The following is a 27,176-nucleotide window of genomic DNA, read 5'->3' as shown; positions in this document are numbered from 1 at the left end:
ATGATTTGGGCCCAGGTGAAGGGGTACGTAGCTGACGAGAACAATACTTTCAAAATTGCCGACGTAGAGAAACTGACTCACGAAGCAATAGACAGAATAAGTGTTTTCGAGCTGGCAGATTGTGTGGCTCACGCAGACAAAATACAAGATGACTTCCAGCGTGAAATAGTCAGAGACGATGTCATCAAGCACGTCATTATAAATTTGCAAGACACGGATTCCGAAGAACTTGAATCAAGTGACGACGTTGGCAGCATGCCAGTAAATGGCATTTTATTTTTTCTTTTCAGTTCATGTTATGCATGCCAGGCAGTTATTTTGTTATTGCGAGTGCCACAAGACCGGCGTATGGTAAACGAAGGTGCCCTTGCCGCGCAGCGAAAGAATGAATCAAGTTCTTCTCTCGTTTTCCCAGTAACCAAATAACATATCGCTGTAAATATTATACGAACTTAAAATTTGGAGTTTTTTTTGTAACTTTCTCACTGGAAGTTATTTCAAATCTAATTTAATAAAAATCGGCTCGCAAGAGAACTTTTTCTCTATACAATACTGGTCAATAAAATATTTCATTTCTTTCACTTACTTTCAAGATTATACACGTTTAATTTACAGCACAATACGATTGTCTAAAGCTTTCTGGTAATACTCGACCAGGATTGGTATCGATTGTTGCAATAATAGCCGTGCAGCGGCAATTTACAATTGTTCGAATGTAAGCTGTTGTGTTTTATTTTGTAAGAGCTGGCGAGAACCCCGAACAATGAGTAGGTGGCAACAGCGGAAATGTATTTCCCTTTCTCTCTGCGCGGACTTGTCAAGGTCAGCCGCTTTCATATCGCTCGTGACTCTAACCCAAATGTTTCCAGCGAATCTCACATATTTACTAGTCGCCTAGAGGTTAGAAACCCGTAAAATGGTTAAAATCGTTTAAAGAAGGTTCACTATTGTGTTTAATGAGTAGAGCCTGATAAAATCTGAAATTAGTAGACAAAGTGCCAGGAGTTTTAGGATTATTTTCTATAACTCATTCCCAGTCTAACGGTGGGCGGCCTACACGCTGGCAAGGGAAGTGGGGACAGAGGAAGCGATCAATCCAGCGCGATGAGAAACACAGCAACTTGTAGAACGAAGTGCGCGTAGCACCTCCTCCCGCGACGTCGTAATTCTCGGCGCCACCGCTATTGCCTGGTTGGTCTGGCTGGTCTTATTTTTGTCTTCCTATTTTTCTCCTCATCTCTCTTTCATTTTCTGTTTCCATATGTAATCTTAATTTCTTTCTTCACCTTTTTATCTACTTACTTTCTTTTTCTGTTTCTGTATGTAATTCTATATGTTGTTAACTTGTTTTTCTTCTATCTCTATATCTCTCGTCCTAATATCTTTCTCTGTTTCCATATCTTCCATTTCCTTCATTCTCCCACTGTTTATCAAACGATTTCCATTTGTTGTTTTACATTTTTTACAGTCCATTCTTTCAATGTTTCACCGCTTCCCTTTCAGTTTCTCTTTTTTTCTATTCTTCTTTTGCTTCAATCACTTTATCCTTCGTCGTTATTTCCTTCTTATCTTTTCCTCTTTTTCTACTTAGGTATTTTCTTTTGTACTTTTCAACTTTTCTACATTCCATTCTTTCTCTGTTTCACCACATCCTTATTTTGTCCTTTCTTTGTTTATTTCTTTCCTTGCTTGTATACTTGATTTGTTACCTGTTTCTATAACTTTTCTATTTTCTCTCAGTGTTTCCCCATCCTCCTCTTCTTTCGAATTTCTTCTTTGTGTCTCTCATTCACTCACTCTCTTTTTTCTCTCTTTACACCTGGTTCATTCTAAAATATTATTAAAATGCATCAATACAGACAGAAAGGTGGCTGCACGCTTGACGACACAATGTGCTGACACTATTTAATTTGCCAGAACATTACGCTAAAAGCGTAGTGCTGACCAAATCACATCTTAAAGAGCTGACTTCGAGAATGTGTGGAACCATACCTTCACATCCCAATATATGGCACGGTTCAATGTACATGGGAACCTTTACCTACATTTAGAAATACATTCCCAATTATACAATATATTAAGTTGGTTTCCCTGCATTATTATACAAATTTAAAGTTGTTGTTAGTTACAAAAATAGAGGGAGAGACATGTAACACTTTAGAATCGTTTCAACTTCTATTTTGTTTCCAGGATCAGCAGTTATTGTGAAGCTTGGAATTGACATAATCAAGGTATCCGACATAGAGGAGAATAAACAGGTACATTTGTTCATTTAAATCACAAAATCACAAAAAAATGTAATTTTATATTTTCTCCATTTTCGGTGAGGCGATCCATATAAATCAGTTAAACTGTATTTATGGTCCCATCCATATACATTTGGACACAATTCCAATTTTCTTTTCATATCTAATTTATGGACGGCTTTGACTTATTGAGTGATTTGCTTTATTTTACTTCGCTTTTTGTGCCACTTTTGGCTAATTTGAAAAGATGGGGATGAGTAATGACATGATGAAATTGATGATCCCAGGCTGGGATTCGATCCTGGAACCCCTGGCGTCGTTGCGAGATGTGCTAACCACTCCGCCACCGGGGCCGGCATAGGTCAAAAGTGTTATATTGCTTTCATCTAAGTCACACCTAAAAGTAAAATATTATATTGAGCGTGAGTAGATATATATAAAATAGTGATAATGCAACATGCATATCATGTCTATAATGCTTGCTGTTGAAACATAAATTGCTGTGTGCTGTAAAATTGCATTTTTAACTTATGTGCTTTTTTTAAAAAAACTTATGATAACATTTTAACGTAATTTAGAAACATTTAGTACCTGTATATCCATTCTAGGAAAGCCCAAACTAATACACAAAGAAGCTTTGGAACTACTAACATCGAAAACGTGGCCCAATTTATACAGGGTGGCCCAAAAACGTTAACCGAAATGTAGAACCGTTCATTATGTGATCGGTTAGCTTTTTTGGGCCACCCTGTATTACCAATTTGATGTCCATTTAACTTACCTACATGTTTCTTGATAGCACTTTAATACCAGTTAAATATAAGCACTCTGCCATGAAAAATCAAGTGGAAAACAGACTGCTGTTGTCTCGGCTGGGTGAGGTTGGTCAATTACAGAATGGTGTACTTCTTTAAACCACAAGGCTGCATACTTCTCGAGAGGGAAATCTGTGATGGTTGAACCTTTAATGAACACGAATGATTGTTCAGTTGTCTTTCTTAAATAGTTAAGAAATAGTATACAAAATGCTTTCAATTTCATTTTGCTTGAGGGAGAGTGAAAAATATCCCTGGCAGGGATAAACATTATTTTCTTTCCCAGGATATATTTTTTTGTGGGGGAATATCCCCGACATCATTTGCACACTGCCACCATATTATTTTATTCTGACCATCCTTCCTCACGACTGCTTCTTCGTAAAGAAGGATGGTTCGATCAAATTAGTGTTAGGCATATCGAAGTACAGCGTGTTTCAAAAAGAATGATTGAATGATTGCTTTAGTTTATTTTACTTCGCGTTTTGTGCCTCTTGGCTAATTTGCAAAGATGGGGATGAGTGATGAAATGATGAAATTGATGAATGGACATTCACAAACAACCAAGCCCGAGCGGGATTTGAACCCTGAACCCTTAGCGTCGCAGCGCGATGTGCTAACCATTTTTGTTAACAAAATTTTATTTTATCAGCATATATACAAAATAGGTCTGTTTTCTTACATAATTTCTGTTAAAAGTATTGTATAGAATTTTTAACATAGTAAGTAATATAGTAAGAGTCCCATTTTCGATACAAGATTTTTTGGCGTAGACATACATTTGTACCTGTAATATAAATATACATTTCTTCATATATTAAATACCTGTTTACACTTTCACACCACAAGTACATAATTATTGTTTTCTAAACAACACTGAGGTAGTTTCCAAAACTACTCACATTTTTGGATATTGTAACATTTTCCATCTGGTTCTTTTTAAATACTGTGTGAACAAAATGCTATTGCTCTCATACTTTTTACAAAATACATAATATATTGTATTAGCTATTAACCAAATTATTGCATTGTTTTTCTTTTCTGGAAAAGATTTTAAAATCTGGTCTTGTACACATAGATGGTTGAAAGTACTGGGGTGCTGTTCGACATATTTGTCCTAGATATGTCGTTAGGCATTTCCAAATTCCCTGTACTCCATTACATGTTACTATTCTATGCTCAGTGGTGTCTATCTCTCCACATATGTGGCATTTATTAGATATATCGGTCCTTTTTTCAATCTGCGTAGATCTGGCGGATTTTGGGGTGGAAATTCCTCCGTCCATAACTGTATCCATGATGATATAATGGAGTCTTCAATGCCATAGAGCGTATAGGATCTTGCCAGGAAAAGGGATTTGCATTTGATCTCAATATTTGTGAGCTCCAATCCTCCTTTTAGTTTCATTTGCCATAGATTGGATAGTGGTATTCGAAAAAAATGCCCATACCACATAAACCAACCAATTGCTGAATTCATTATTCTGAGGTATTTTTGATTGATTGGGATCACTTGGGCCGTATAATTTGATTTACTAAACATATATGTTTGCAAAATCCACACTCGTTGTATCATGTTCAACTGTCTGCTTCGCATTTTATAACATTATATACGAATGTCTCTCGCTATCTTTTGCCAATTGGATTCTAACATTTGTTCCTCGTCCCTGTGAAAAATGATTCCTAATATTTTAATTTCCTGTACATATGGGATCCCTATATCTGGATATTTTTGATCCCATGTGTCAAAGGGTAGCGCCTTTCATTTTTCCATATTTATTTTGGCCCCACTAGCACGGCAGTATATATGTATCGCTGCCATCATTTTTTGCATTTGCTCCTTTGTGGTGATACAAGCAGATAGATCATCTGCGAAAGCAAACACTTGGTTTTCCTTAAATGCGTGTATCTCGTCTGGAGTAGTTTTCCTGGTATATTGCAGCAAAGGATGGGTTAAAGCAAACAAGAGCATACTTAGTGGACATCCTTGCCGAATTGATCTTGTTATATTTATTGGGGACGACAGGAATCCATTGACCATTATCCGAGATGTTGCCTGTTGATAGAAATCTTTCAAAATATTAATACATTTATCTCTGATCTATATGCCTTTAGCACCTCAAACAGGTAGTCATGCGACACTAAATCAAACGCTTTTTTTCAAAAATAAAAAGAAAGGACACATGCATCAAGTTTCTGCACCATATAATAGGATATCAGATCGCGAATCCCTCCAACTGCACTGAATATGTTATGCTTTTTGCCAATGCATGTTTGTTTCTCGCTGAGTATCCGTGGTAAAATTATCTTTGACCTATTTGCTAAGATCTTTGCCATTAATTTATAGTCACAATTTAGTAATGTTATTGGTCTGTAGTCGTCTACTTGTTTTGCATGTGGTTTTTTCGGTAACAATATGATTTGTATCATTTTGTAAAACTTTTTCATTTTTAAAGGCATCTTGTATGATTTTGATTAGTTCATATTTTATAATCTCAAAAAAGGCAAATAAAAATTATAACCAATACCATCCTTTCCTGGTGCTACTTTAAGGTTGCATGTTCGTAACGCTTCATATACTTCTTCTATTGTTACTTCAGTATCTAAAAGTTGTCTATCCTCTTCTTGCAAACCATTAGTTAGAGATTTCAGTATTGTCTCTCTTGCTTCTGATTCCCCCTCCCCGTTCTAATAAAGCTCCCCATAATAGTCATAAAATGTTTGCATGATTTCTGGCTGACTCACATGCGATTCTCCACCTGAATCCACAAGATGGTTTATCATGAGTGTTTTTTGTTGTTTTTGTATCTGTACATAGTGATACATCGAACTTCTTTCATCTTGAACTAAATTCTTGGAATTGGTTCTTATTGTTATGCCTTCCATTTGTTGCCTCTTGAGTGTTAACATTTTGGCTTTATACTGCTGTATGGCTTGGTAATTTTTGGTGACATCTCTCCCTTGACATGCCTCGTGTAAACACTGGTAATAAAAGTTGATCAATCCGTTTCTGTCTTTTGCATTTTCTTTTCCACACCAGCAGAAAAAAGTTTTTAATTTTGCTTTTACATATCGAACCCACCAGTCATTATGATTACTGTAATGCTTTTGTTGTTTACACCATTCGACCCATTTGTGTGAAAATATTTCATTGATATGTGGAAACTCTAATAACTGTATATTTACCTTCCAATATGAAGGGCCCCTGACTAGTTTTCTTTCTTCCAGGTTAATTGCCATTTTTACTGCCATATGATCAGTAAAGGGCGCTGGCAATTCTTCTATGGATGTTATATATTTTATGTCATCTGTATTTGTGTATAACCTATCGATTCTCGATCCAGATTTATTATTAAAATATGTAAATATTTATAAATCTGTAACCAAATATCTTTCAAATGCAATTCTTTAATTAATGTTGCAAGTGATGGACTCTTTTGATAAGCTCCTATGCAATCGCTGGGATTCAATACCTGTTTAAAATCACCACCAAGTATTATTTATTTTAGATTCATTTAACGGTAGCAAATAATAATATTGCCTGATTTTAAAATTGTTCACGTGACCGTATGTTTTGATTCCCTGATGGCGCATAAATATTTACAAAAGTATAGTTGGTACTTTGGAAGCTAATGCGTCTCCCATCTACTATTGTTTTACATTATTAATGGTTATGCCGTTTCTAACAAGTGTTGCTGTCCCACGGCCATTTATACCAGTATTGACTAATGTTTCTTAACCATATATTGATGGGAAGTCACACGTACAAACTTCCTGCAAAAACAATACAAATTCTTCAAACATTTTACATTTTACAGGCGAAAAGATTCCATTAATATTAATAGTACATATTCTATAAAAAAATAGTTATAGTGGTATACACCATTACTAAATGAATAATGTAGCACACAGTTAATAGTACCTTCCGATCTTTCCTCATAACGTTGAAAAAAAATTATACAAATAACAAATTAAGTATCAAATTAAATTTCCCTTTTTTAGGGTTTACTTCTGTTCATTACTCTATTCATACCTCCTACCTCTCGCACTGATCTCTTCGCTACTGTGTTCTCGCTACCTTGCGAAGTATTCTTCGTCCGTTTTCTTGCACCCATCTGCTGAGATTTTTTCCACTTTGACACTGAAGTGGCACTTTCGTCACTTTCTTCTTCTATATTCAATTCACTTTCCAGCTCACAGTCTTTCGATGGTCCCTTGTCCTCCTCTTTTGGGACGTTGTCCTTTGCCGCTGGGATGGGAGGAAGATCAACTGAGTTCCCTTCGTCCTGCATCTGGTCATCCTGCATTTCTTCACTTCCGTTTTCCTCTTGTTTGTCTAGGATGGAAGTTCCCGGTTGTTTTGTGTCCATCGATAAGATTTTCTGGTTGTGTTCTTGCTTTGTGGTCTCCATATTTACCGGTAGGAACAGTTCCACCGGGCGGGTGTCATTTGCACATTCTTTATCCCCTTATCTTGATTTTGTTCTTTTATCACCTTTTGTAGACCTTCCGACTTGGTTTGATTATTATTTGGTTGGAACTGATTGTTCACGTTCGAGGAACTCCCCTTTTCCACTATTATATCACTATAATTTCTCTCTCGGTTTTTATTCACACGAAGCGTTGTTATCTGACGACTATCACATTGCCAGCTATCGTGTCCTTATTTTCCACACACCCTGTACGTTCTCGGCTGTCCGTCGTATATCACATGGCACTGATGAGATTTTACTGTAATGAACGACGGAATTGGTTTTTTTAGTTCCATTTTCACTATTCTCACCACGTTGTAAACTTGATATTTAAAGTTTTCAGACCACGTTTCTTTGTCTATACATTCCACCTTCCCAAATTCCGTCATTTTTTCTTTCACGCAGTCATCATCTAATTCTAGTGGTAAGTTAAACACTCTTACCGCTTTTCTTTCCCTCCCCGCATCACTCAAGAGCACTTTTACAGATTCACCATTATCATAGCAAAAAGTTTGTTTCCGGACAATATTTCTCTAATATTTGCGTCATTATTGCTTCTCTGATACATTTTACGAAAACACATCGAAAATGCGTAGGTATTTGTATTCCCAAGATCTCATCTACGTGGAGTTGAAATTGTCCATTTATAAAGTCATGAATTTCTCGCGCCGACGGCCTCGGTACCCCGAACGGAAAACGTATCTGGATGGTATTTTGTCTAATGATATTCATCTTTTTACTATTATAAAGTACTTTTCCAATACTACTTACTCGCCAGGCAACTGCACCAAACACCACAAGCAACACACTCACGGCACTCCCGCTCGTTGGTTCCTGAAGGCAACTTTTCACTGACCTTCACAGAGCAACCTTGTTTCCGCGTCCGCTCTCTGTGAAGGCTTCCACGGAACTCCACCACTCGGCCACAGGGTCCGACTCAAAAAGAATTACCCGATTTCGAATACTTAATTAAATTTAATAATGAATGTGTTACAGGGAACCAAAAAATACAAAATATTAAGTAAGTATTAGAGTTTCACTCACCGAATTATAAATGCTCTGTGTGCCCTCCAACTGCTGCATGGGTAACATCAAGACGATAGCTGAATTCTTTCCAAACATGTCTGACATGTGACAGAGCTCATCCAAGCCAATTGGTAATGATGCAACAAAAGCACGTTGTTTACGTATATCCACAAGAAAAAATCACAGGGTGTAATGTCTTGCTGAATTGGAGAAAACAAAACGATTTCTGACGCTATATTGTGAACGAGTAAGGTTAGTATCTATTTGAACGCTACTATTGGCATCTATCGGCAGTCATTTACAACTCTAGACCAGGGCGGTTCAAGTAGTGCATGTCTCATTCACTGGCGGTGCGTGGTTGCACAGATATAAGGTTTTAAAATCGGGTTATTGTTTTTGAAACACACTATATACTATATTAAACATCTCTTTAAATACTTTTCAGGAAATAGAACTGATAGGCTATCTCACTGCTGAATGGAAAGATTATCGTCTCCTGGTAGAGAATCTCCCAAACAATTTTGAAGAATGGAAGCCTCTGAAGGACAACGACCTTCCAAAGCTATGGATACCGGAAATAAGTATTACGCCAATGAAGGAGTTCAAGCCTATGAACAATTATAAGGAAAATGTCGTGGCTTTAGTAAACAGGCAGCACGAAGTACGGTTTGTTAGAGGGTACGCAACAATTGACTATAAATACAGGCTTTTTTGTTGTACTGTTGTTTTATGCACAGAAAGGCTAATCAGGATTGGATCTACAGTTTAAAGTTGAATCCGAATCACTGTGAAATGTGCTTCCATCAGGTATCGAATCTAAGATCCCTAGATTACAAGGTGACGATATAATTATTATGTCATTGGGGAGGTATGTACATACATGAATTTCCAATATTTCCACGTTAGTTTTATGTTAACTTTATTCCCAGATAGGCTGATCGAACCCGGGACACCTTGATTAAAATGCGAGAGCCATACTACTACTGCAGTAGGAGACCCTTACATACGCACATGTCTACATGCACGATAGACAGTACCATCAAACTTCGTATAGATTTTGGCAAATTCTAGAGATTTGGATAATGATGATGGTGAGTTGTCTGCCGGAAGGCAGGTCTTTTGACCGGAAGGTCGCTGGGCAAGGTAAACCCATGGTGGTTTGCCATTGCCTTCCATGGGATGAGGATGCAATGGACATTTACAAAAAACCATGCACAAGCGGGATTCGAACCCGGGACCCCTAGCGTCGCAGCGCGATGTGCTAACGACTTATTTTTTTAAAGGAAATACCCCCTACACGGAGGTATCCCCCTCCATTCACTCTTTTTCTCACTTTTACACTTTTCAATTCTTACATTTTCTTTGTTTCTTATCAACTGGACGAACACAAATACCCATGCCTTAGCCGGGACTCGAACCCAGAACCCCTGGCATTGTAGCGCACGACTCGGCCATGGGGTCTATTTGGATAATGTGCCCTGCAAAATCCGTGCAGATTGACAACACGAACATTATACGCGAGGAACACTTTGTCCTTTATAAATATACTGAAGGAATACCAAAGAAATTCCAAAATATTAGGGGGGGGCAAATACGTAAGCATTTTCGTGACGAAGTTACCCCAGCAAATGGGGTAACTTCGTCATCTCTGCTTACGTTCCTAGCAGGTCAAAATTACCCCCATGAAGACGTAAAATCGTCACGCTTCCGCGACCTTTTTCCCCTTTCCGATCAGACGTAAAGCCTCCTGCACCTGATCGGAGGTATAGTTCTGATATTTCCGATCACCACGAGAAAATGCTGCAAACAGCGCCAAAGCACAATGCACTTGCACACAACCCACTTCCTCCCTTGATGTCCGCTCCACAACTGCACGTGTGTGGCTTCACACTCCCTTTGTGCCACCAGCATGTGACTCCTACAGACATCTATCGGCCTCATGACGAAGTTATCCTCAAAGACGAAGTTTGACGGTACGTCTCACACATTCTTTATATTTTGTTGTGGCTTCTTGCCTGATTTCATGTTTATCAAATACCCAACTTTACAACCAAACAAATGACTGTTGAATTATGCTATATTTACATTCAAACACTCAGAAACACTTAATAATTAGATTGGTCAATAAATATTCATTGAAAATTTTATCATATGTTATTATTATATTATTATATAATACATATAATACATATCCATTTTATTACAAAGATAATACTTATCAGCGAAGTAAAGGTTGACAAATTTCAATTACTTATTTCAACTATTTTTAATTGAAAATTGAAGCCCATAACATGTGATTTAAGGCTAATGTTACTAACTTATATTAAAATAGGAACTGTTTTCCTTTCAACTAAAACTGTCTTATTGTTTAGGTTTTCACCGCTTGTTCTGATGTGCTCCATGGATTTTAGTCTGTACCCTATGGATGTCCAAGACTGCTCCTGGACATTTAATTCATGTAAGTTTTTCTCAAATTACAGACACATAATGTGGCCGCTGCTTGACTTTGAGTTGTAGCCACTTCGGCATATCTGTTCACAAACACATCTATTTCGAGATTTCACTAATATATGTTCAGTTTCACTGCCAATTTTTTTACAGTGCTCACGATACAGACATGGCATCACATTTGTTGGTAACAATGCGAACACTTGCACATGGAAACGGTGCTCATTGTTCTTCCCAACCGGCTAAATTATTGGTGCATTATTAATTTTTTAGATAATTATTTTAAACCTGTAATTGGCATAGGTCTACATCAATGTAAGAAAGTGCACATTAGTCCAAATATCCTGTATTAAAAGTATGGCTAATGTTAACTTGCTAGACGGAAATAACTAATAAGTGTCTATTTCCTGCCAAAATAAATTTAAAAATATAATTACTGTATCTGGACTTCTATGTATCATGTAGCTCTATCGATGAATATAGATATTTTATATGGACTATTCTTGACCGTTAAATCAGAATAGATATTTCTCAAATTCACCTTGAAAACCTCCTTATATTGGAATTATTGACACTAATTAACGCAAATCATATAATAATTACATTATCTGTGCATGTATCAATTTCAACCAGGGTTGTTAAAGGTCCAAGAACCTAAAAATTCTAATGGGTTCTATTGGGTTCCGCTGCAGGACCGGAATCTTCTTTCTCGCACAATTTAAATTCGGTCCAAGTTGAGTAATGTTTCATTGAAGAATGGTTTCTGGACCGTATTTAATCAGGAAAAAAGGTTCCTGGAACGAATTGAAATACCTTACAGATCCACAGGTTCTTGACGGTCCAGACCCATTTACGCTTGCTGATTTTCTCTCCTGGACCGGAACTGAATTTATTTAAAATTTCTGGACTTTTAACAACCCTGATTTCAACTTTCTTTTCACTACAAGGGTGAAAGGGGTGACATTGTCTCAGGGCACCGAAATGTCACCCTCTTCAACGCAGTACACTCTGGGCTGCGTTTTTCAGGCTAGCCAGGCTCTGATGCCTGCATCCACAACCATATAATCCTCTGTGGGGATCTGCTTCGTGTCGTCCAGATATACAGGGTATTACAAATGAAAGGCACCTATAACAAAATTTTATGATTAATTTCATTTTCATCAAACAGACAAAGCAACTAACTACAGTTGTCAAAAGAGCATTGTTCAAAATGTTTGGATCTGACTCCATCAGAAAAAGTCAACAATGGATAACCGTAAGTTGTCTGTTGAACAGAAAAATAATGTCACTACCTGGTTTACTGAGTCCAAATCAGCAATCATAGTCCTATGAGAGAAAGTTTCGGTACGGAACTTGTGCGTGGGTACCACATTCAAAGTCAATTAGGCGACATGTTAATCAGTCTATCAAGACAGGTAATGCGCAAGGTCACCATAAACATCTCGTGTAACCAACAGTCTTGCAGAAGTGCTTCAAACTGTCGTTAACAGAGCACGAAAGAAATCTTCATTGATATTATCAGTTGAAACTGGCATGTCGATAACAACTGTGTGCCCTAAGTTTCAACAAGATTTAGGTCGGCTTTAGACAAGAGCATTTCCTTTAACATTTTGCTAGCATAAATGCTATGTAAATGCTATCAAAAATCTTATAGCAGGTATTACTTTACACGAAAGCATTTCATTGAACATTTCGGTTAACATTTCCGATTACAATTTATAAAACATACAACACGAAAGCCACATCGAGTTACACCATGTATGGTGAGTGAATGGTGTTTAAAAACTAAAATATTCTTCCACACGTGTACAGTGAACGTTGTAAAGTGTGTATTTAATCAGCACCACTCTTCTCTACCTAAAACCAGTTCATATTAAAAGTTATTCCGCTCGGTTGAATAGTTATCGTATTTTAAAAATGTGAAGTGATACATTGTTTACATCTCACGCGGCGGCCATTACAACTGCACCCGTGACATAGAGGTCGCTTCTGATTGGTTACGCTACGAAAAATGCTACGGACCGAGCCTATCCTTGAGAGATGCCATGTAATATGCTATGGCATATGAAATCCCATAAGATTTTTTTTATTTCACACGGTATCATTTTGGTGATGGCGTAAATGTTAAGGAAAATGCTTTTGTCCCAACCAAGCGAACTTTATGTATGTTTCTTCATAAAATCCATGTGCGTCAGGCATGGACAAACGTAGCGAAACAAGAGTATTTCTTGCTCTTCGTAAACGAATTTTCCAACTTGATCGAACAGCAACCAGTCTTAGTCTTTAGACAAGCACCAGAGAGACTTGGTGAACTGCGACCGTTGCAGCAATGGGCTGCAACCGTTAACCGTGAAACTCTGAATCGAAATTTTGGCAACATGTGATTCGAACGCTGGAAGTGGACATTGATACTTTGAGCATGGTATGCAAATACATTTTGAACTATGCCCTTTCGACAACTGTAGTTGTTTTGCCTGTGGGATGAAAATAAATAAATTATATTTTTTTGTTATCGGGGCTTCTCACTTGAAATACCATATATGTTTGTAATTGTTCCAACATCCATCTCATGTGATTACCACTTATCCACACCATCACGATTAGCCAAACATGGCATAAAGGCGACGAAAAATAAGTATATCACTCTTTATCTTCAATGAAACCACAAATAGACCGTACCACACATTTGAGGTATTCCTGTTTTGATAAGAACTCAATCTTTGCAATTGGCAGATAATGTCTGAAAGTAGCTTAATACAAAAGCTATACCAACAAAGAAGTAAGTGCAAATGTATATATTTCCAGTTTTGTACCCAAAAGAGGATGTGATATTGAAATGGAAGGAGAAGAGGCCGTTTACTTACAGTCTGATGGAAGTGAGGGAGATAGATCTTTCATCCCATTCCATGGAAGTTCGGATAGACAGGAATGAAAGTGCATCAATAGTTACAGGTAAGCTTTTACTTGATTATAACTACAAGTAAATGACTATGATAGAACGGCGAGTTGCAAAAGACTGGTAACATTTCTGTATTGTGATTTCTTTAGTTTGGCAACTTGGTGGGGGGGGGGTCCCCCTGTGGCGTACTGGAAACGTCTTCGCCTTGTTATCAAGGCCTCCAGGGTTCGATACTGAGTAGAAATACATTGTGGTTGGGACACCAATTTAAACTGCAAATCTAGCTTTCGATTAGTCCATCTGTGCATAAACTAGAAAACCAAACTCCAATTTAATTTTTGGTTTATCGGGACCACGAGGGAGATGATTAGAATTGATGAAAAGTGAAATATAATGGGAAGCGAATACAAGTTATTCGAAGAGGAGGTGTCTAGGGTTAAATACCATTCGAATTTCTCTAGTTGTCTTAACACATACATAAGAAGAACAAAATCCTCAATGGTTCCTAACGTACAAAGGAATTTGGTATTTTGTTTTTCCTATAAACTTGGTCCCTTACATTAAAGAAGGAACATAAATTTAGAGTATTTGAAAATAAAATCCTCAGAAAAATATTTGGACTTAAAAGAGATGAGGTGACATTTGAGTGGAGAAGGTTACATAATTTAGAACTCCATAATTTAATTTGTATTCCTGTCCAGATATTATTAGAATGAAAAATCAAGAAGATTTAGGTGGGCCGACCATGTAGCCCGAATGGGAGAGGAAACAAGAGTTTACAGGATTCTTGTTGGGAAACCCGATGGTAAGAGACCTGTAGGAAGGGAGGGATAACGTTCAGATGGACCTTAAGGGAATCGGTAAGTATGGAAAAGATTGGATTGATCTTGCCCAGGATAGGGAAAGATGGAAGGCTTGTGTTGCTGCAGCCATAAACTCTCGGGTTTAGGAAGGTTAGAGAGTTAGTTAGTTTGTTAGTTATTTTTCTATAATTTGGTGGTTATTTATTTCCGCCAATCGCCTTTGTGGATGCGTTGCAGAGTTGCCAATCGCCATAACTGTATGTACGCGTACATGTTAAATAGAATTATGTTTTTTCTTCTGGAGTATACAGTTGCATTGTACTCATTCGTGCGCACGTCTTTGCTTCTGTGTGTGTGTGTGTGTGTGTGTGCGTGTGTGCAGAATAGCGTATTGAAAAAATATCTAGTTTGACTTCGAAAAATACAGTAAAACCTCGTAAATCCAGTCCCCGATAAGCCGGACTTTGCTTAATCCGGACAGGCAAAACGCAAGAAAAAAGCAGAATACAAGGTTTTAAATGTGGCTAGAAGTCAACAAGAGAACTTTCCAAAGAAAAGGCAGTCAACCACTGATGAAATTCTGTTTCCCACAGACTTTCTACTACACTGTATAGTGTATTTAAATACACCATTATGAACGTGTTTTGTTGCTATAAACGGAATTTTAATTCACTTTCTACTGTTCTTTTAGGTTATTTTAGTTAATCCGGACTTTCTTTAAACCGGTCAACTTGTCCCCCTCCCATTAGTCCGGATTAACGAGGTTTTACTGTATATAAATCCGCGGGACTGAATACATTATCAGCATTCCTATTGCTGTAAGAAAACAAATAATTATATATTGGGAATTATAGTTGGATGCCCTGTGAAGATCTTGTGTTTTTCTGATATTTTGTTGATTTTTCATTAATGAATAATTTCATACTTTTCTTCGAGACACTAGAAGGTTGACTGGTTACGTAGCATGTCTGTATTGTAATAACAATTTTGTTATATTTTGCAAGAAAATATTACAGTCAGTGTTAACCATGTATTTGTGCCTCATAGTTGCTTCCATACTGAATAAAAATACTGTTTCTGAGGGCTCGTAGCATCCTAGAAAAGCGTTATTGAGAAACCTTAGTCGTTTTGATATTTTCTAGGATCTGTGAAAACTTATCAGTGTCTTAAGGTGACGGTTTCTAGTAAGTGCTGCAATGAGCGTTTTTTGCTCGAGCAGCAATTAGTTCGCACGGGCAACGCTAGATAGCGTGCAGAATTGATAGGTGTTACGCTCGAGCGAAAAACGCCCTAACGAGTGTAATACACTCAAACACTCGAAACCTATTAGTACACGTATTTCCGTCATTTGTTTATGGTAATAGATCCTCAAATATGAACGAAGTGAAATTGAAAAATAAGTGAATATAGTCATCATCTCCATGTTAAAATCAGTGTTGTATATCATACCGAGATATGTGAAAATGAAATAGATGATTATGGGCTGAAACTACCAAGGGTGACATTTTATGTTTCTACGATTATTTTCATATTAAAATGATGTTCGATTTGAATGTTATAATTGCATTTTATTATTTCGTAGAATATGGTTATCCTTTTCGGTAAGTGAACAATGATGTACACGTATTTATTGCACTATGATACAATATTTGTAATTGCTTAGGCAGGTCTGTCAGCATGTGTATCCAATTTACGTTTCGGTATGTAGATATTGCATACTTTCATATGTGCTGTATTTGAGTCTTACATAATATTATACTGAACTATTATTCACAATTGCAATTGCATAGAGTGGTTTCCATTCATGTGTGGGTTTTATCCTGACAATGCTTTTTATTAGGTTCTGAAATAGAGGGCGTTGCAAATCATGCTAAATTTCGTATTAGTACCTAAAGGCAATAAGAAGCTAAAAGAACAAAAGAAAAACAGAAGTTATTGGAGGTTAATAAAAGTTTCTAAGAGTGTATCTTTTCATTCCCTATGTGCCACTGGTGTGAAGTTCATTATATTTAAGTACAAAAGTTAGTGTGTTTATTGTTGTTCTATTATGTTACATATCAAAGTGGCAATTTGTAATCATATTATCCATTGTTGACCTCAGGTCTTCTGTATACTTTTCATTGAACTATGATGCTATAGTGAATTTACATTGATTGACAAAATATTTTTACTTGATGATTTAGTTCTATAATTAAGAGATGTCGATATTGACTATTTTTGATTGAATTGAATTGTTGTTTTAAGTCCACTTTATGCACAGAAAGGCTAATTTGGACTGGACCTACAGTTTAAAGTGGGATCCGAACCACTGTGCCTCCATCGGGTATCGAACCCGGGACCCCTTAATTACAAGGCAACAACGCTACCACTGCGCTATCGGGGAGGCCCTATTTTTGATTGAAACATTTGAACCTGATATTATATTATACTTTGCTTATAATATGATTTCAGTGAATCTGGATGTTTTTAAGTATGTCGAAACAATTCCTGAAGACAGGAGAAATCAAAAGAGTTAATTAAAAACAGAAGCGTTCTATAAACTAGTAATAAACCGTACACAAACAATTATACTTATCTGCCTCAGGGCCCCCTGAAGCACGGGGTCTCGGGCTAGTGCCCCAGTTGCCCCATTCTTAGAGCCAGCGTAACGGAGAATGACTGTGCAGTTAGTTTTTTTACGTCAGGTAATTATATAATGTAAGTATTAAAATGTATATGTTGAATGATTTAAAATCATAATAACAATTATGGGTGTAATTTAACTCAACATCGTGAAGAGAAAAATGTATTAAATTATACGTAATGTAAGAACTGAATTTACACAAATAACGCTTTATACGTATAATTATTAAATATTTTATGCTCCATGCTAATGATATGTTGTCCATGCTAATAACATGTTATCAATGCTGGAATCTTTTTCTTCTCTAACTTTTCTATCTTCAATTCTTTCCTAAGTCAAAAGTATACCTTAATTTTAGAATCACCCATTTAGTCGCATCATATAACAGTGTGATCGTTTCAGGCAAATCTTCCGGTGTGAGGTTGCGATTCGTTCTCTTTCGTGGAGTAGAAAACTTCTTCACCATGAATTTCTTTCCGAGCACATTGTTCGTCATGATTTCCTGGGGGAGCTTCCTCGTGGAACCGGAAATAGTTCCGGGGAGGATGGTTCTGCTGGTCACTAACCTACTCACGCTGGTCACCACCTTTGAATCAGCAAGGTAAGCTTTGGTTTCATACACAGCTCTCTCTCTCTCACACACACACACACACATATACCGGGTGGCCAGAATTAAAGTTACCCGACTCAGAGCCCTCCGTAGCCTGTTTGAGGCATCGTAGAACTCTGAAATTTGGTGAATCCACTATGCAGACCATGGGGAAGAGGATGGGAATAATAAAAAAAAATAGTTCAATTTTCCGCCACCAGGTTTAAATGTGGCGCTGTACTTCCATTATGAGTTGTACTAATGACGTAAACTGCTCCAATTGGTTATGGATTTGCCTTTACCTTGCAATCTCGCAATGAACGAGAGATTATTTTCTCGAAACTTCCAGCCACTAACAAATGTCTTTCTAATTAATAACTCAGCTAAATCACTTCGTACAGTGGGATCCATGAGTATTACCCTGCAAATTGTCCATGACTACTTTCATTAAGATTTCTCTCACATCCTATGTGTTTTTAAGCGATGGATTTTTGTGTATGCTGGTGCAGAAGTTTTCAACAACTTGTTTTGAGTTTTCGTTTAATTCTTGAAGCTTTTATTTGGTCAAATAAAGTACACGAACTTGGTGATGGACAATTTGCACGGTTATACTCATGGATCCCACTGTACAACCCATCAATTAAGTACAGCGCCACATTTCAACCTGGTGGCGGAAAATTGAACTTTTTTATCACCATCCTCTTCCCCATGGTCTGCATAGTGGATTCACCAAATTTCAGAGTTCTACGATGCCTCAAACAGGCTACGGAGGGCTCTGAGTTGGGTAACTTTAATTCTGGCCAGCCGGTACTATATGAGAGTCACAGTGCTCCAGTCATCAGGACATATAACTGGAGACACAGGTTCTATTCCAGGGATTGGTTATTTTAGGTGGTAGTGGGTGGAGAAGGTTACATAATGTAGAACTGAACAAATTGTATTCCTGTCCAGATATTATTAGAATAATTAAATCAAGAAGACTTAAGTGGGCAGGTCATGTGGAACGAATGGGAGAGGAAATGAGAATCTTCCTGTAGGAAGACCAAGACGATGATGGAGGGATAATGTTGAGATGGACCTAAAGGATATCGGTAAGTATTGAAAAGATTCGATTGATGTTGCCCAAGATAGAGACATATTGAAGGCTTGTGTTTATGCAGGCATAAACCTTCGGATTTAAGGTGGCTAGAGAGTTAGTTAACAAATCCAGCAATGTCCAATATCGAGAAGCTCTGGGGTTCAACCAGACACTAATACGTAGTTCCCCGGGAGGAGCAAAAGGTTGTCGGAGCGTGATGCTTCTCATAGCACCTCCACAAGTGCCCGAGATTGTGAATGTGTTGGGATCATATCTTCACATATGTCTTCAAGGGATATTACAGTATTACCTTTGTATATACAGGGTGGCTCAATAAGTCACTTAACACCCCCAGTACAAGGCCACTGCGGCATGGGACGTGAAAATGGCGATGACCAATCGTTATCAGGCCAAGGGGGAACCACATTGACGTCACCCGCATGGTCGGCAGCCGTCTTGATGTCCGCCATCTTGAATTCAACTTCAGAAATTTAAACGGGAAGGGGGTCGTACGACATATCAAAATGGGCTAGAATTTCACCAGGAAAACAACTGTGACATTTGTTTTCACCTCAATTTAATTGTTGAACAGTTAACTGCTGCTACATTTAAGAACATATTTCATAGATATGCCTTTTAAAGGCAGGTGCTTGATATATTATTTTTTTTCCTCCGAATATGACAAAATGAAAAGGGGGGCCCATATTTAGACCTTTTCCTCTAATAGTTTCCTGCAGAAGTAAGCATTTATAAGAACTTTCAACCTTAGTTAAATAGCTCATAAAGGTATGTAATACGAAGTATAACCTTTCTTCTTACAATTAGAAGTCTGGAAAAGAATATGCATTTCGCTTATAAATCCGGGGGTCTTTTCATCACCTTGGAATTTGTTTATCATATAAAGGAGTTCAGCAAGTAGAAAAAGAAAAAGCGTTGGCCGTGTGTTGAGGTATGCACATATTGTAACCACTAAAAGGACAGTCTCCCCACCCATTGTAAAGCACAGTGTATTTGCATGTGCGGCGATCAGCAATATAGACCATGATACCTTCTCTAATACATTTGTCAATTCATTTCAAGGTACAAAGACATCACTAATGCAATAACAATAGCACGTGGTTGAAACTCTAAACCTCAATGCAAATATCTCTCATCCTCCTCCCAATGCCTTTTTCACACAACAATATATAAGGTTGCTTTTAAATAACTTCTAAAATTAAACTATTAGTTTTGCTGTATGTTTGCTCGTATTACTAGTTTTACCTACTTAAAATTGCTCCTTGATGTTTCGTTGCTTACTCTGCCACAAAGGTACACCACACTTTCTTTAACATCAAAACGTAACTTAGTACTTTCTCCAAGGGCTGTATTTTATTCTCGTAAGGAAGAAAATGACAAATTTATGAAGTTGAAAGAGTAAGTCAGTTTTACTTCATCTTCAAAAAGTAGATATTAACTCCCATAAATATTATTGTCACTATACTAAAAAAAAAACTTTAACCCAACACAAACGCTTGTTATAATATCAGATCAACCAGTACACGCACTTGCGAAACAACTTAGGTAGAGGTATCCTGGTTGTAGTAATGTGCTTGATGTCAGGACACTTACGCATTGAAATGGCCGTAATTTCCAGGAACGTCTCCTGGTTGGAAGGCTTTGTCTGGACTAAGAGAGTCGTGCAATCAGGTGTTACAACTCCAAGAAGAGCTGAGGGTCTCCCTAAGCATACGACAACAGTGAAGACAAATCATCCGAAAGCTTCATTCAGTGGTGAATCCAACAAGATTCTCTTCAGTTCAAGTACTGGTTAGCAACTATAGAATTACAAGATCTTTTCCTTGTTTTGGTACGAATCATCTGCAAAGGGAACTTCCTGTATTTTCTTTCAGCACTTGAAAATATATTCCCTCGATGAACTCTGGATTGAGTACGGAACTGCAATATTTGCCCATTCATAAATTATAGTCTAAGCTTCCCACAGTTGATTTCACTGTTCCATTTATTCAATGGGTGCGAAAAGGTGTCGTCAATTTTTGGTATTGAGGAAAAATTGCCTGGAAAACATGGATGTTATTTCGTGATATTGATGTGTGTTTTCAAGAACTTTCGTACTCAATCCAAAGTCCATCGGGGGAATATATTTTCAAGTGCTGAAAGAAAATACAGGAAGTTCCCTTTGCAGTAAGTTGTTTTCATTCTAATTCTAATAAGTACAAGGAACAATATAATAATTAATCAGTCCATTATTAATCTATTCTCGAGTAACAGGGATCATTAAAGCCAGACGTGTTCGTGTCTGTATTTGTAGCATGATACATTAATACGCACCACTAAACGTTCAAGTAACAGAAAATACCATGTTGTAATACTTTGGAGAGCACACATGATTCATAACCAATTTTTAAAATACCTGCTTTCTTATTTGATTCACAGGTTTGAAGCGCCATCTTCACGGAAGATCAACACATTGGAAGCCTACATCCTGGCATGCATTTTCTTTGTAAGCGTTGCTCTCTTCGAGTATATGGTTATCCTCTTCGGAATAAGGTACGACAAGCTGTGGAGGGAACTGTGGAAGAAGAAGAGGGAAGAGAAGAAGGCGAAAGAAGAAGAGAAGAAATCTTCAGATGAAACAGATCTGGCAAACAGACTGTTCACAACAAGGATACGCTCTGTTCTTAGCGATAAAACATTTGTGATGGATAACTGCAACGAGAAACCGAAAGATGGCGGTAATGTTGTACAGGTTGGTAATAGTTAAAAAATATCAACATTCGTCTTCAACTTATCACTTTTCATTGATATTTTGGAACTACCGTATTGACAAAGAAATATACAACTTACTTTTGAAATATCTTCACTGATTGAGCAATAATTCAGCTCAAGTTTATTAAACTCGAGATTGTTTTTTATTAAAATCAACTTAGTTTCATAGCACATGTATGCTTTACATAAAAATTAACCAATACCATGCTGATATAAAAAATTATAGAATCGAGTTTAGATTCACGTTAAAAATTACCCATTAGACCTACATCAAAATTTAGCGATTTCAATACTGCATTAATCTTATGTTAATCAATTTGTTTTCGAATATGCTTTGTATTTTTAATCATCGTGAGGAAAAAATAGACTTTTGTGAGTTTCGCAAACGATTGCTCTCTTTAAAATTATATTAATGAGAAACCGGTGGTCCGATTATGATGAAACTTTAGTATGGTGCAGGCAGAAAGCTTTTAAATACCCCAGATAGCGAGTCAGTGCTGGCAGTGTTGCAACGTATTACGTACATCTTTACTCGGTTGACTGATCGATTGATTGATGTGTTGTTTTAAGTACACTTTATGCACAGTAAGGCTAATCGGGACTGGACCGAACCACTTATGTGCCTCCGCCGAGAATCAAACCCGTGAGGCCTTGCTTACAAAGTGACGACGCTACCACTGGTACGACGCTACGCTATCTATCTACGCTACGCTATCGGGGAAGCTTTTACTCTGCTGAATAAAAATCTGTATAAAATCAGTTTACAGAGTAAGTTGATAACGATTATGGATTTTAAAAACAGATGCGAAGAGCTTCAAAACGAGATCAATATTGTATTTGTAGGACTACCCAATACTAAGAAAAACTTGTTTCGCAAAATTGGTAAGAAAGGTGTGTTCGTAGCGTATCCGCTCGGTTTAAGAAATATAGACCCTGGCAGATCTTGTCAGATCCTGCTTCGAAATGTGTAGCATAAGAATTTTACAGGAAATTGTAAGAACACTGGCCTTTGGCTAGAGTTGACAGGAGGCCAAGCGAGGGCTTAAAAAAGGTGCGCATGAGAGCGACACGGTTTCTTTTCGCCTGGAATCGTCGGGGAAGCAGAAGCTATTGGTCTATTTTCTAAACCGATCAGGGTAAGCTATCCTACACCCTTATCTGCCCTTCGCATTGCTCAGTTCAATATAAAACCTAATCATGAGTCTATATTAATGTTAATTTAGATATTTGTAACCTGGCCTTTTCTGGGCTGTCTCTACCGTCAGTAGTGTTCATCGGGAGGGGTAAGTAAGTTACATCCCTATTTAAGATCTCGCGTTCATGTTGGAACGCTACGTCTTTTACAAATTTTAAAAATCTAAAAGTTAAGAATTCTGTTTTAAACCTTTCTACCTGCACCACTAAAACTTCAACGGAAAACCAGTATTTTATTTATAGAATTTCAAAGAGAGAGATCATTTGCAAAACTAAAAAAAAACACGGCACTATTTTGTTCACAAGATGATAAAAATATAAGGAATATTCCGAAGAAAAAAGTGATTAGCATAGATTAGTTCAGAATTGAATGCGTTAAATTTTGGTGTAAGTCTTATTGATGTAGGTCTACTGGTTAATTTTTAATTATGTCCAAAACTCGAGTATCTATAATTTTTAATCTGACAGGAGTATAGCGTGTATCGTAGTACTAAGTAATATTAACCCATGATTCGGTTTCACGAGGTAATTTTGTACCCAAAAATGCCAAATATGGTAATGGAAAACGAACGCAAATCACTAAAGAAAGTTCCTCTTCCATATGAGTAGCAAGTCCTCGCCTTGTAATTAAGGGGTCCCGGGTTCGATATCCGGTGGACGCATCCCACTTTAAGCTGTATGTCCAGTTCCGATTAGCCTTACTGTGCATAAAGTGGACTTAAAACACCAAATCAATCAATCATATGAGAAGCATTTGCCTGTACCATCCAAACATGTGGCACAGTGAATCAAGTCCTCGGCTGCCGGATCACTAACACAAATCCCAAATGAAGGTTCCTGTTTCATACGATGTGCGGTTTCCGTACCACCACTCGTCACATGTGCCACACTGAATCCAATCCTCGACTGGGAGTTCACTGTACTTCTCATCACAACTGTACTCTTTCTTTTGACGTCGCCAGCTTGTTACGTTTTCTTCAGCAAGGATGTTCGTTTCATCATCATACCAATAGCAGATGGTACCCCATCACGTAGTTCTGCTTTCATTCTCTTCCGTGGAAAGATGAATGTAAGAGGAATGAAACTTCCTGATGCGTTCATACGACATACAGCAGTGATGGTTTGTCCACGTTGTCCACTAACATCTTTCTTAACCGATCCTCTCTCCTTCACACTTATCACCTTTATAGGTTTCGAAGGAATTGTGCTGACACCAGATTCATCCATATTAAATATACGGTTGAAATTTATATCTATCCAATAATTACAGCAGATTTGTAAAATATCTGTTCACCTGGAATTTATTGCGCAGTCTTGCCCCGCGCTGCAATCGAGCACAAAGCACATAATGCTGTCGACCCATTACACAATGCAATGAAAACTAATACACAAGCGTACTCGGCAATAACACAGCTGCTATGTGAATCAACATCGTCATATTCTCTACATTTACAGTGAAGAAATTCTAAGAAAACTTTAGATTGCACACACCTTAAAATTCTTCTCTCTTTCCTCTCTCAGCACAACTAACTACCAACATGTCTTCACTAACATCCACGGCTAGCTTCCGTCTTAGGCGAAGTGACGGTGGAGCAGTGGTGCCAACCGTGTATAATTTTCACCTGAAAGAAAAAAAACGGTTCACAGTCTTACCCTTCTCTACTCCATACCTTTTTTGCCACTTATGATTAATCGCGAAGATAAAGATGATATGACATTGATTAAGGAACATGCTCAGGCCGGGATTCGAACCCAGAATACATGTGCTCGCTGAGCTAAATGTCAAATTTGTGCTCAGATAAGCTAAAGAAAATAGTATGCAAACCACTGTACGTACAATAATATACCTCCACCAAGAAATGAACCTAGGACCCATCATTATAAGGTAATAGCATTATGATATTTAAGTGATATAGAAGCATTTAGTTGCTTTTTTAAAGTTTATTTGTATTAACAATGATTACAGAAAGAAATAGATAACCTTGAGTGTTTATTCCCTAACGAAAATCTGTCACAAACAACAGAATTACTTGACTTAGAATATACTCTTGCTTTGTGTATTTAGTTAACCAGTGAATGTTATTGATTGATTGAATTGTTGTCTTAAGTCACTTTAAGCACAGAAAGGCTAATCGGGACTGGAGCTACAGTTTAAAGTGGGATCCGAACCACTATGTGCCTCAACCGAGTACTGAACCCGGGACCCCTTGATTACAAGGCGAGGACGCTACTACTGCGCCATCGGGGAGGCCAGTGAATGTTATTGTTTTGTAGTCAATAAGTCCCGGATTCGATTTCCCGTGTTGCCTTATTAAATGTATACAAACTCTAGTAGATTATTGAAATTGTGCTAGATTTTGTATTATTATTTTACTATCTGGAAAATGATTGCTCTAGCATTTTTGTAGTTCTAATATAATATTATCTATAATTTTTACAGTATTTACTCATCTTTTCTTGGAGGGGTACGTGTCCCCGTGCCCCTCCTGCTAAACCCAGCAATGATAGGTAAAATTACTGGTACTTGATCGAACTATTGTGAAACTCACAGTGTATATATGCAGCTTATAACAAGTTACAGGTGTGCTTGTGTAAAGTGTGTGATTTTAATAGAAGCCTTCTAATCTTAGTTTTCAAGAATGGCTCTAAAAATACTTATCCAATAAGATCTGTTCTGATAGAACATCAGTCGAATACGATATCCTCAAGAAACACAATCTAAAAGTACCCATATATAACCTTCACCTACACCAAGTATTCCATTGTAAGGGGAATGTACATAAGTTACAATGAGATACTAATCAAGAATAAGACGATTGACATATTTTCCATGAACCTAAGGGAACTCAGTAAAGCCACTATAATCACACTGACTTTAAGCACATAATTTGTATATGAAATTGTAAAAGTTGCAAGCACAAACATACTACAGAAAAAATGTATGTAACTGTATTCACTATCTTTATGGATTCTGTAATTAGGTATGTACCTCTTGAGTTCAATAAATAAATAAATAAATACATTGTTATAGGTATTAGAGAGTTGAACAAACTTCATACACCATTGACTAACATTATTTGACATTTAATTGCACCTGGACTTGCACATCATGTAACACATCCCAATTACCACTAGCAATATATGTACTAGTAATGAGAATAGCCTGTATCAGTTGTGATACTTTGTTTCAATTGTAATATCTGATATTTTTTTAGTTCAAAATTTTTCTCAACGTTTTAAAAAATATATATTTTTTCATTTTTTTTGTAAGCTACTTATTAGAAAACATGTAGTAAATAACATATTTCAAATAAATTCCTTGTGCTGGCATGGTGACGGAGCTTGTAGCTGATCGACTTTTGAATTTCCCACACAATTTCCTAGGTTCGAGTCTCGACTTCGTCATAACCTAATTAGTCATTCTAATCGTCGTGATTAACCAAAAGTGACAGAAAATCGACATATAGTAACAGAAACACAAAACAAGTACAAGGAATTGCATCAATTCTTTATAATAACATGGAGTACTATATTCCTGTATTCTTTTTCAGACGATACTGAAAGAAACGCCATCATATTTTTGGAAACTGCTGGACAAGTTGGTGGTGCTTTGCAAGAATGGTACTATCGATGCTGCGTCATTGGTCATCTTCCCAATTGCCTTCTCTATCTTCAGCATAATCTACTGGGCCGTGTTTCTACAACGGAGGACAAACATCCTCGCGACGATTGATTCAGGAAACGAATAAAAAATACTTTTTTATGGAACACTCTAGAACTAGCTTGTTCTGTTTTGTTCTGCATTATTGTGCATTATTGTTCAAATCAGAGGAACTGCACGAATTACTTCTTAATGTGAACTTGTTTTGTAACTAGATTTCAAAACTGTATTGTTTACATTACTGTTTTATGTACTGAAGACTTATATGAAGGCAACTAGAAGAAAGAAGTGGTTGTTGAATCTTATTCCCACTATTGATTATGGTATACTGTAAGAAATGGTGTTAGACACAGACATAGTGGTGCCAGCAGGTCCATATCAAATTGTTGTCAACGCTCAACGACAGTGATGTTAACACATACAATTGTTATAACTTATAAGTATTACAATTTTAAAACCGCTGAGATTAATTGTTGACCAATATGTTATGTAGACCTCCTGGGATCACTGTCTATGTCGCTCTGACACAATTTCGGAGAAAACCACTGGTGTT

The 27,176-nt window shown here is 37.2% G+C and overlaps 1 protein-coding gene across 1 annotated transcript; it reads left to right on the top strand.

Moving 5' to 3' along the window:
- Nucleotides 1-26,711, top strand: LOC145999181 (glycine receptor subunit alpha-2-like). The gene is made up of 7 exons (XM_083136112.1): nucleotides 1-261; nucleotides 9,005-9,225; nucleotides 10,932-11,017; nucleotides 13,813-13,959; nucleotides 17,735-17,933; nucleotides 21,436-21,748; nucleotides 26,514-26,711. Exons 1-7 carry the CDS (start codon nucleotides 1-3, stop codon nucleotides 26,709-26,711), a joined length of 1,425 nt encoding a protein of 474 aa, XP_082992238.1.
- The last annotated feature ends 465 nt before the right edge of the window (nucleotides 26,712-27,176 follow it).

The sequence above is a fragment of the Lepisma saccharinum genome, chromosome 15 (assembly GCF_977018435.1).
Source record: "Lepisma saccharinum chromosome 15, izLepSacc3.1, whole genome shotgun sequence".
Classification (NCBI taxonomy): domain Eukaryota; kingdom Metazoa; phylum Arthropoda; class Insecta; order Zygentoma; family Lepismatidae; genus Lepisma; species Lepisma saccharinum.
This window is presented reverse-complemented; position numbering and strand designations above follow the sequence as displayed.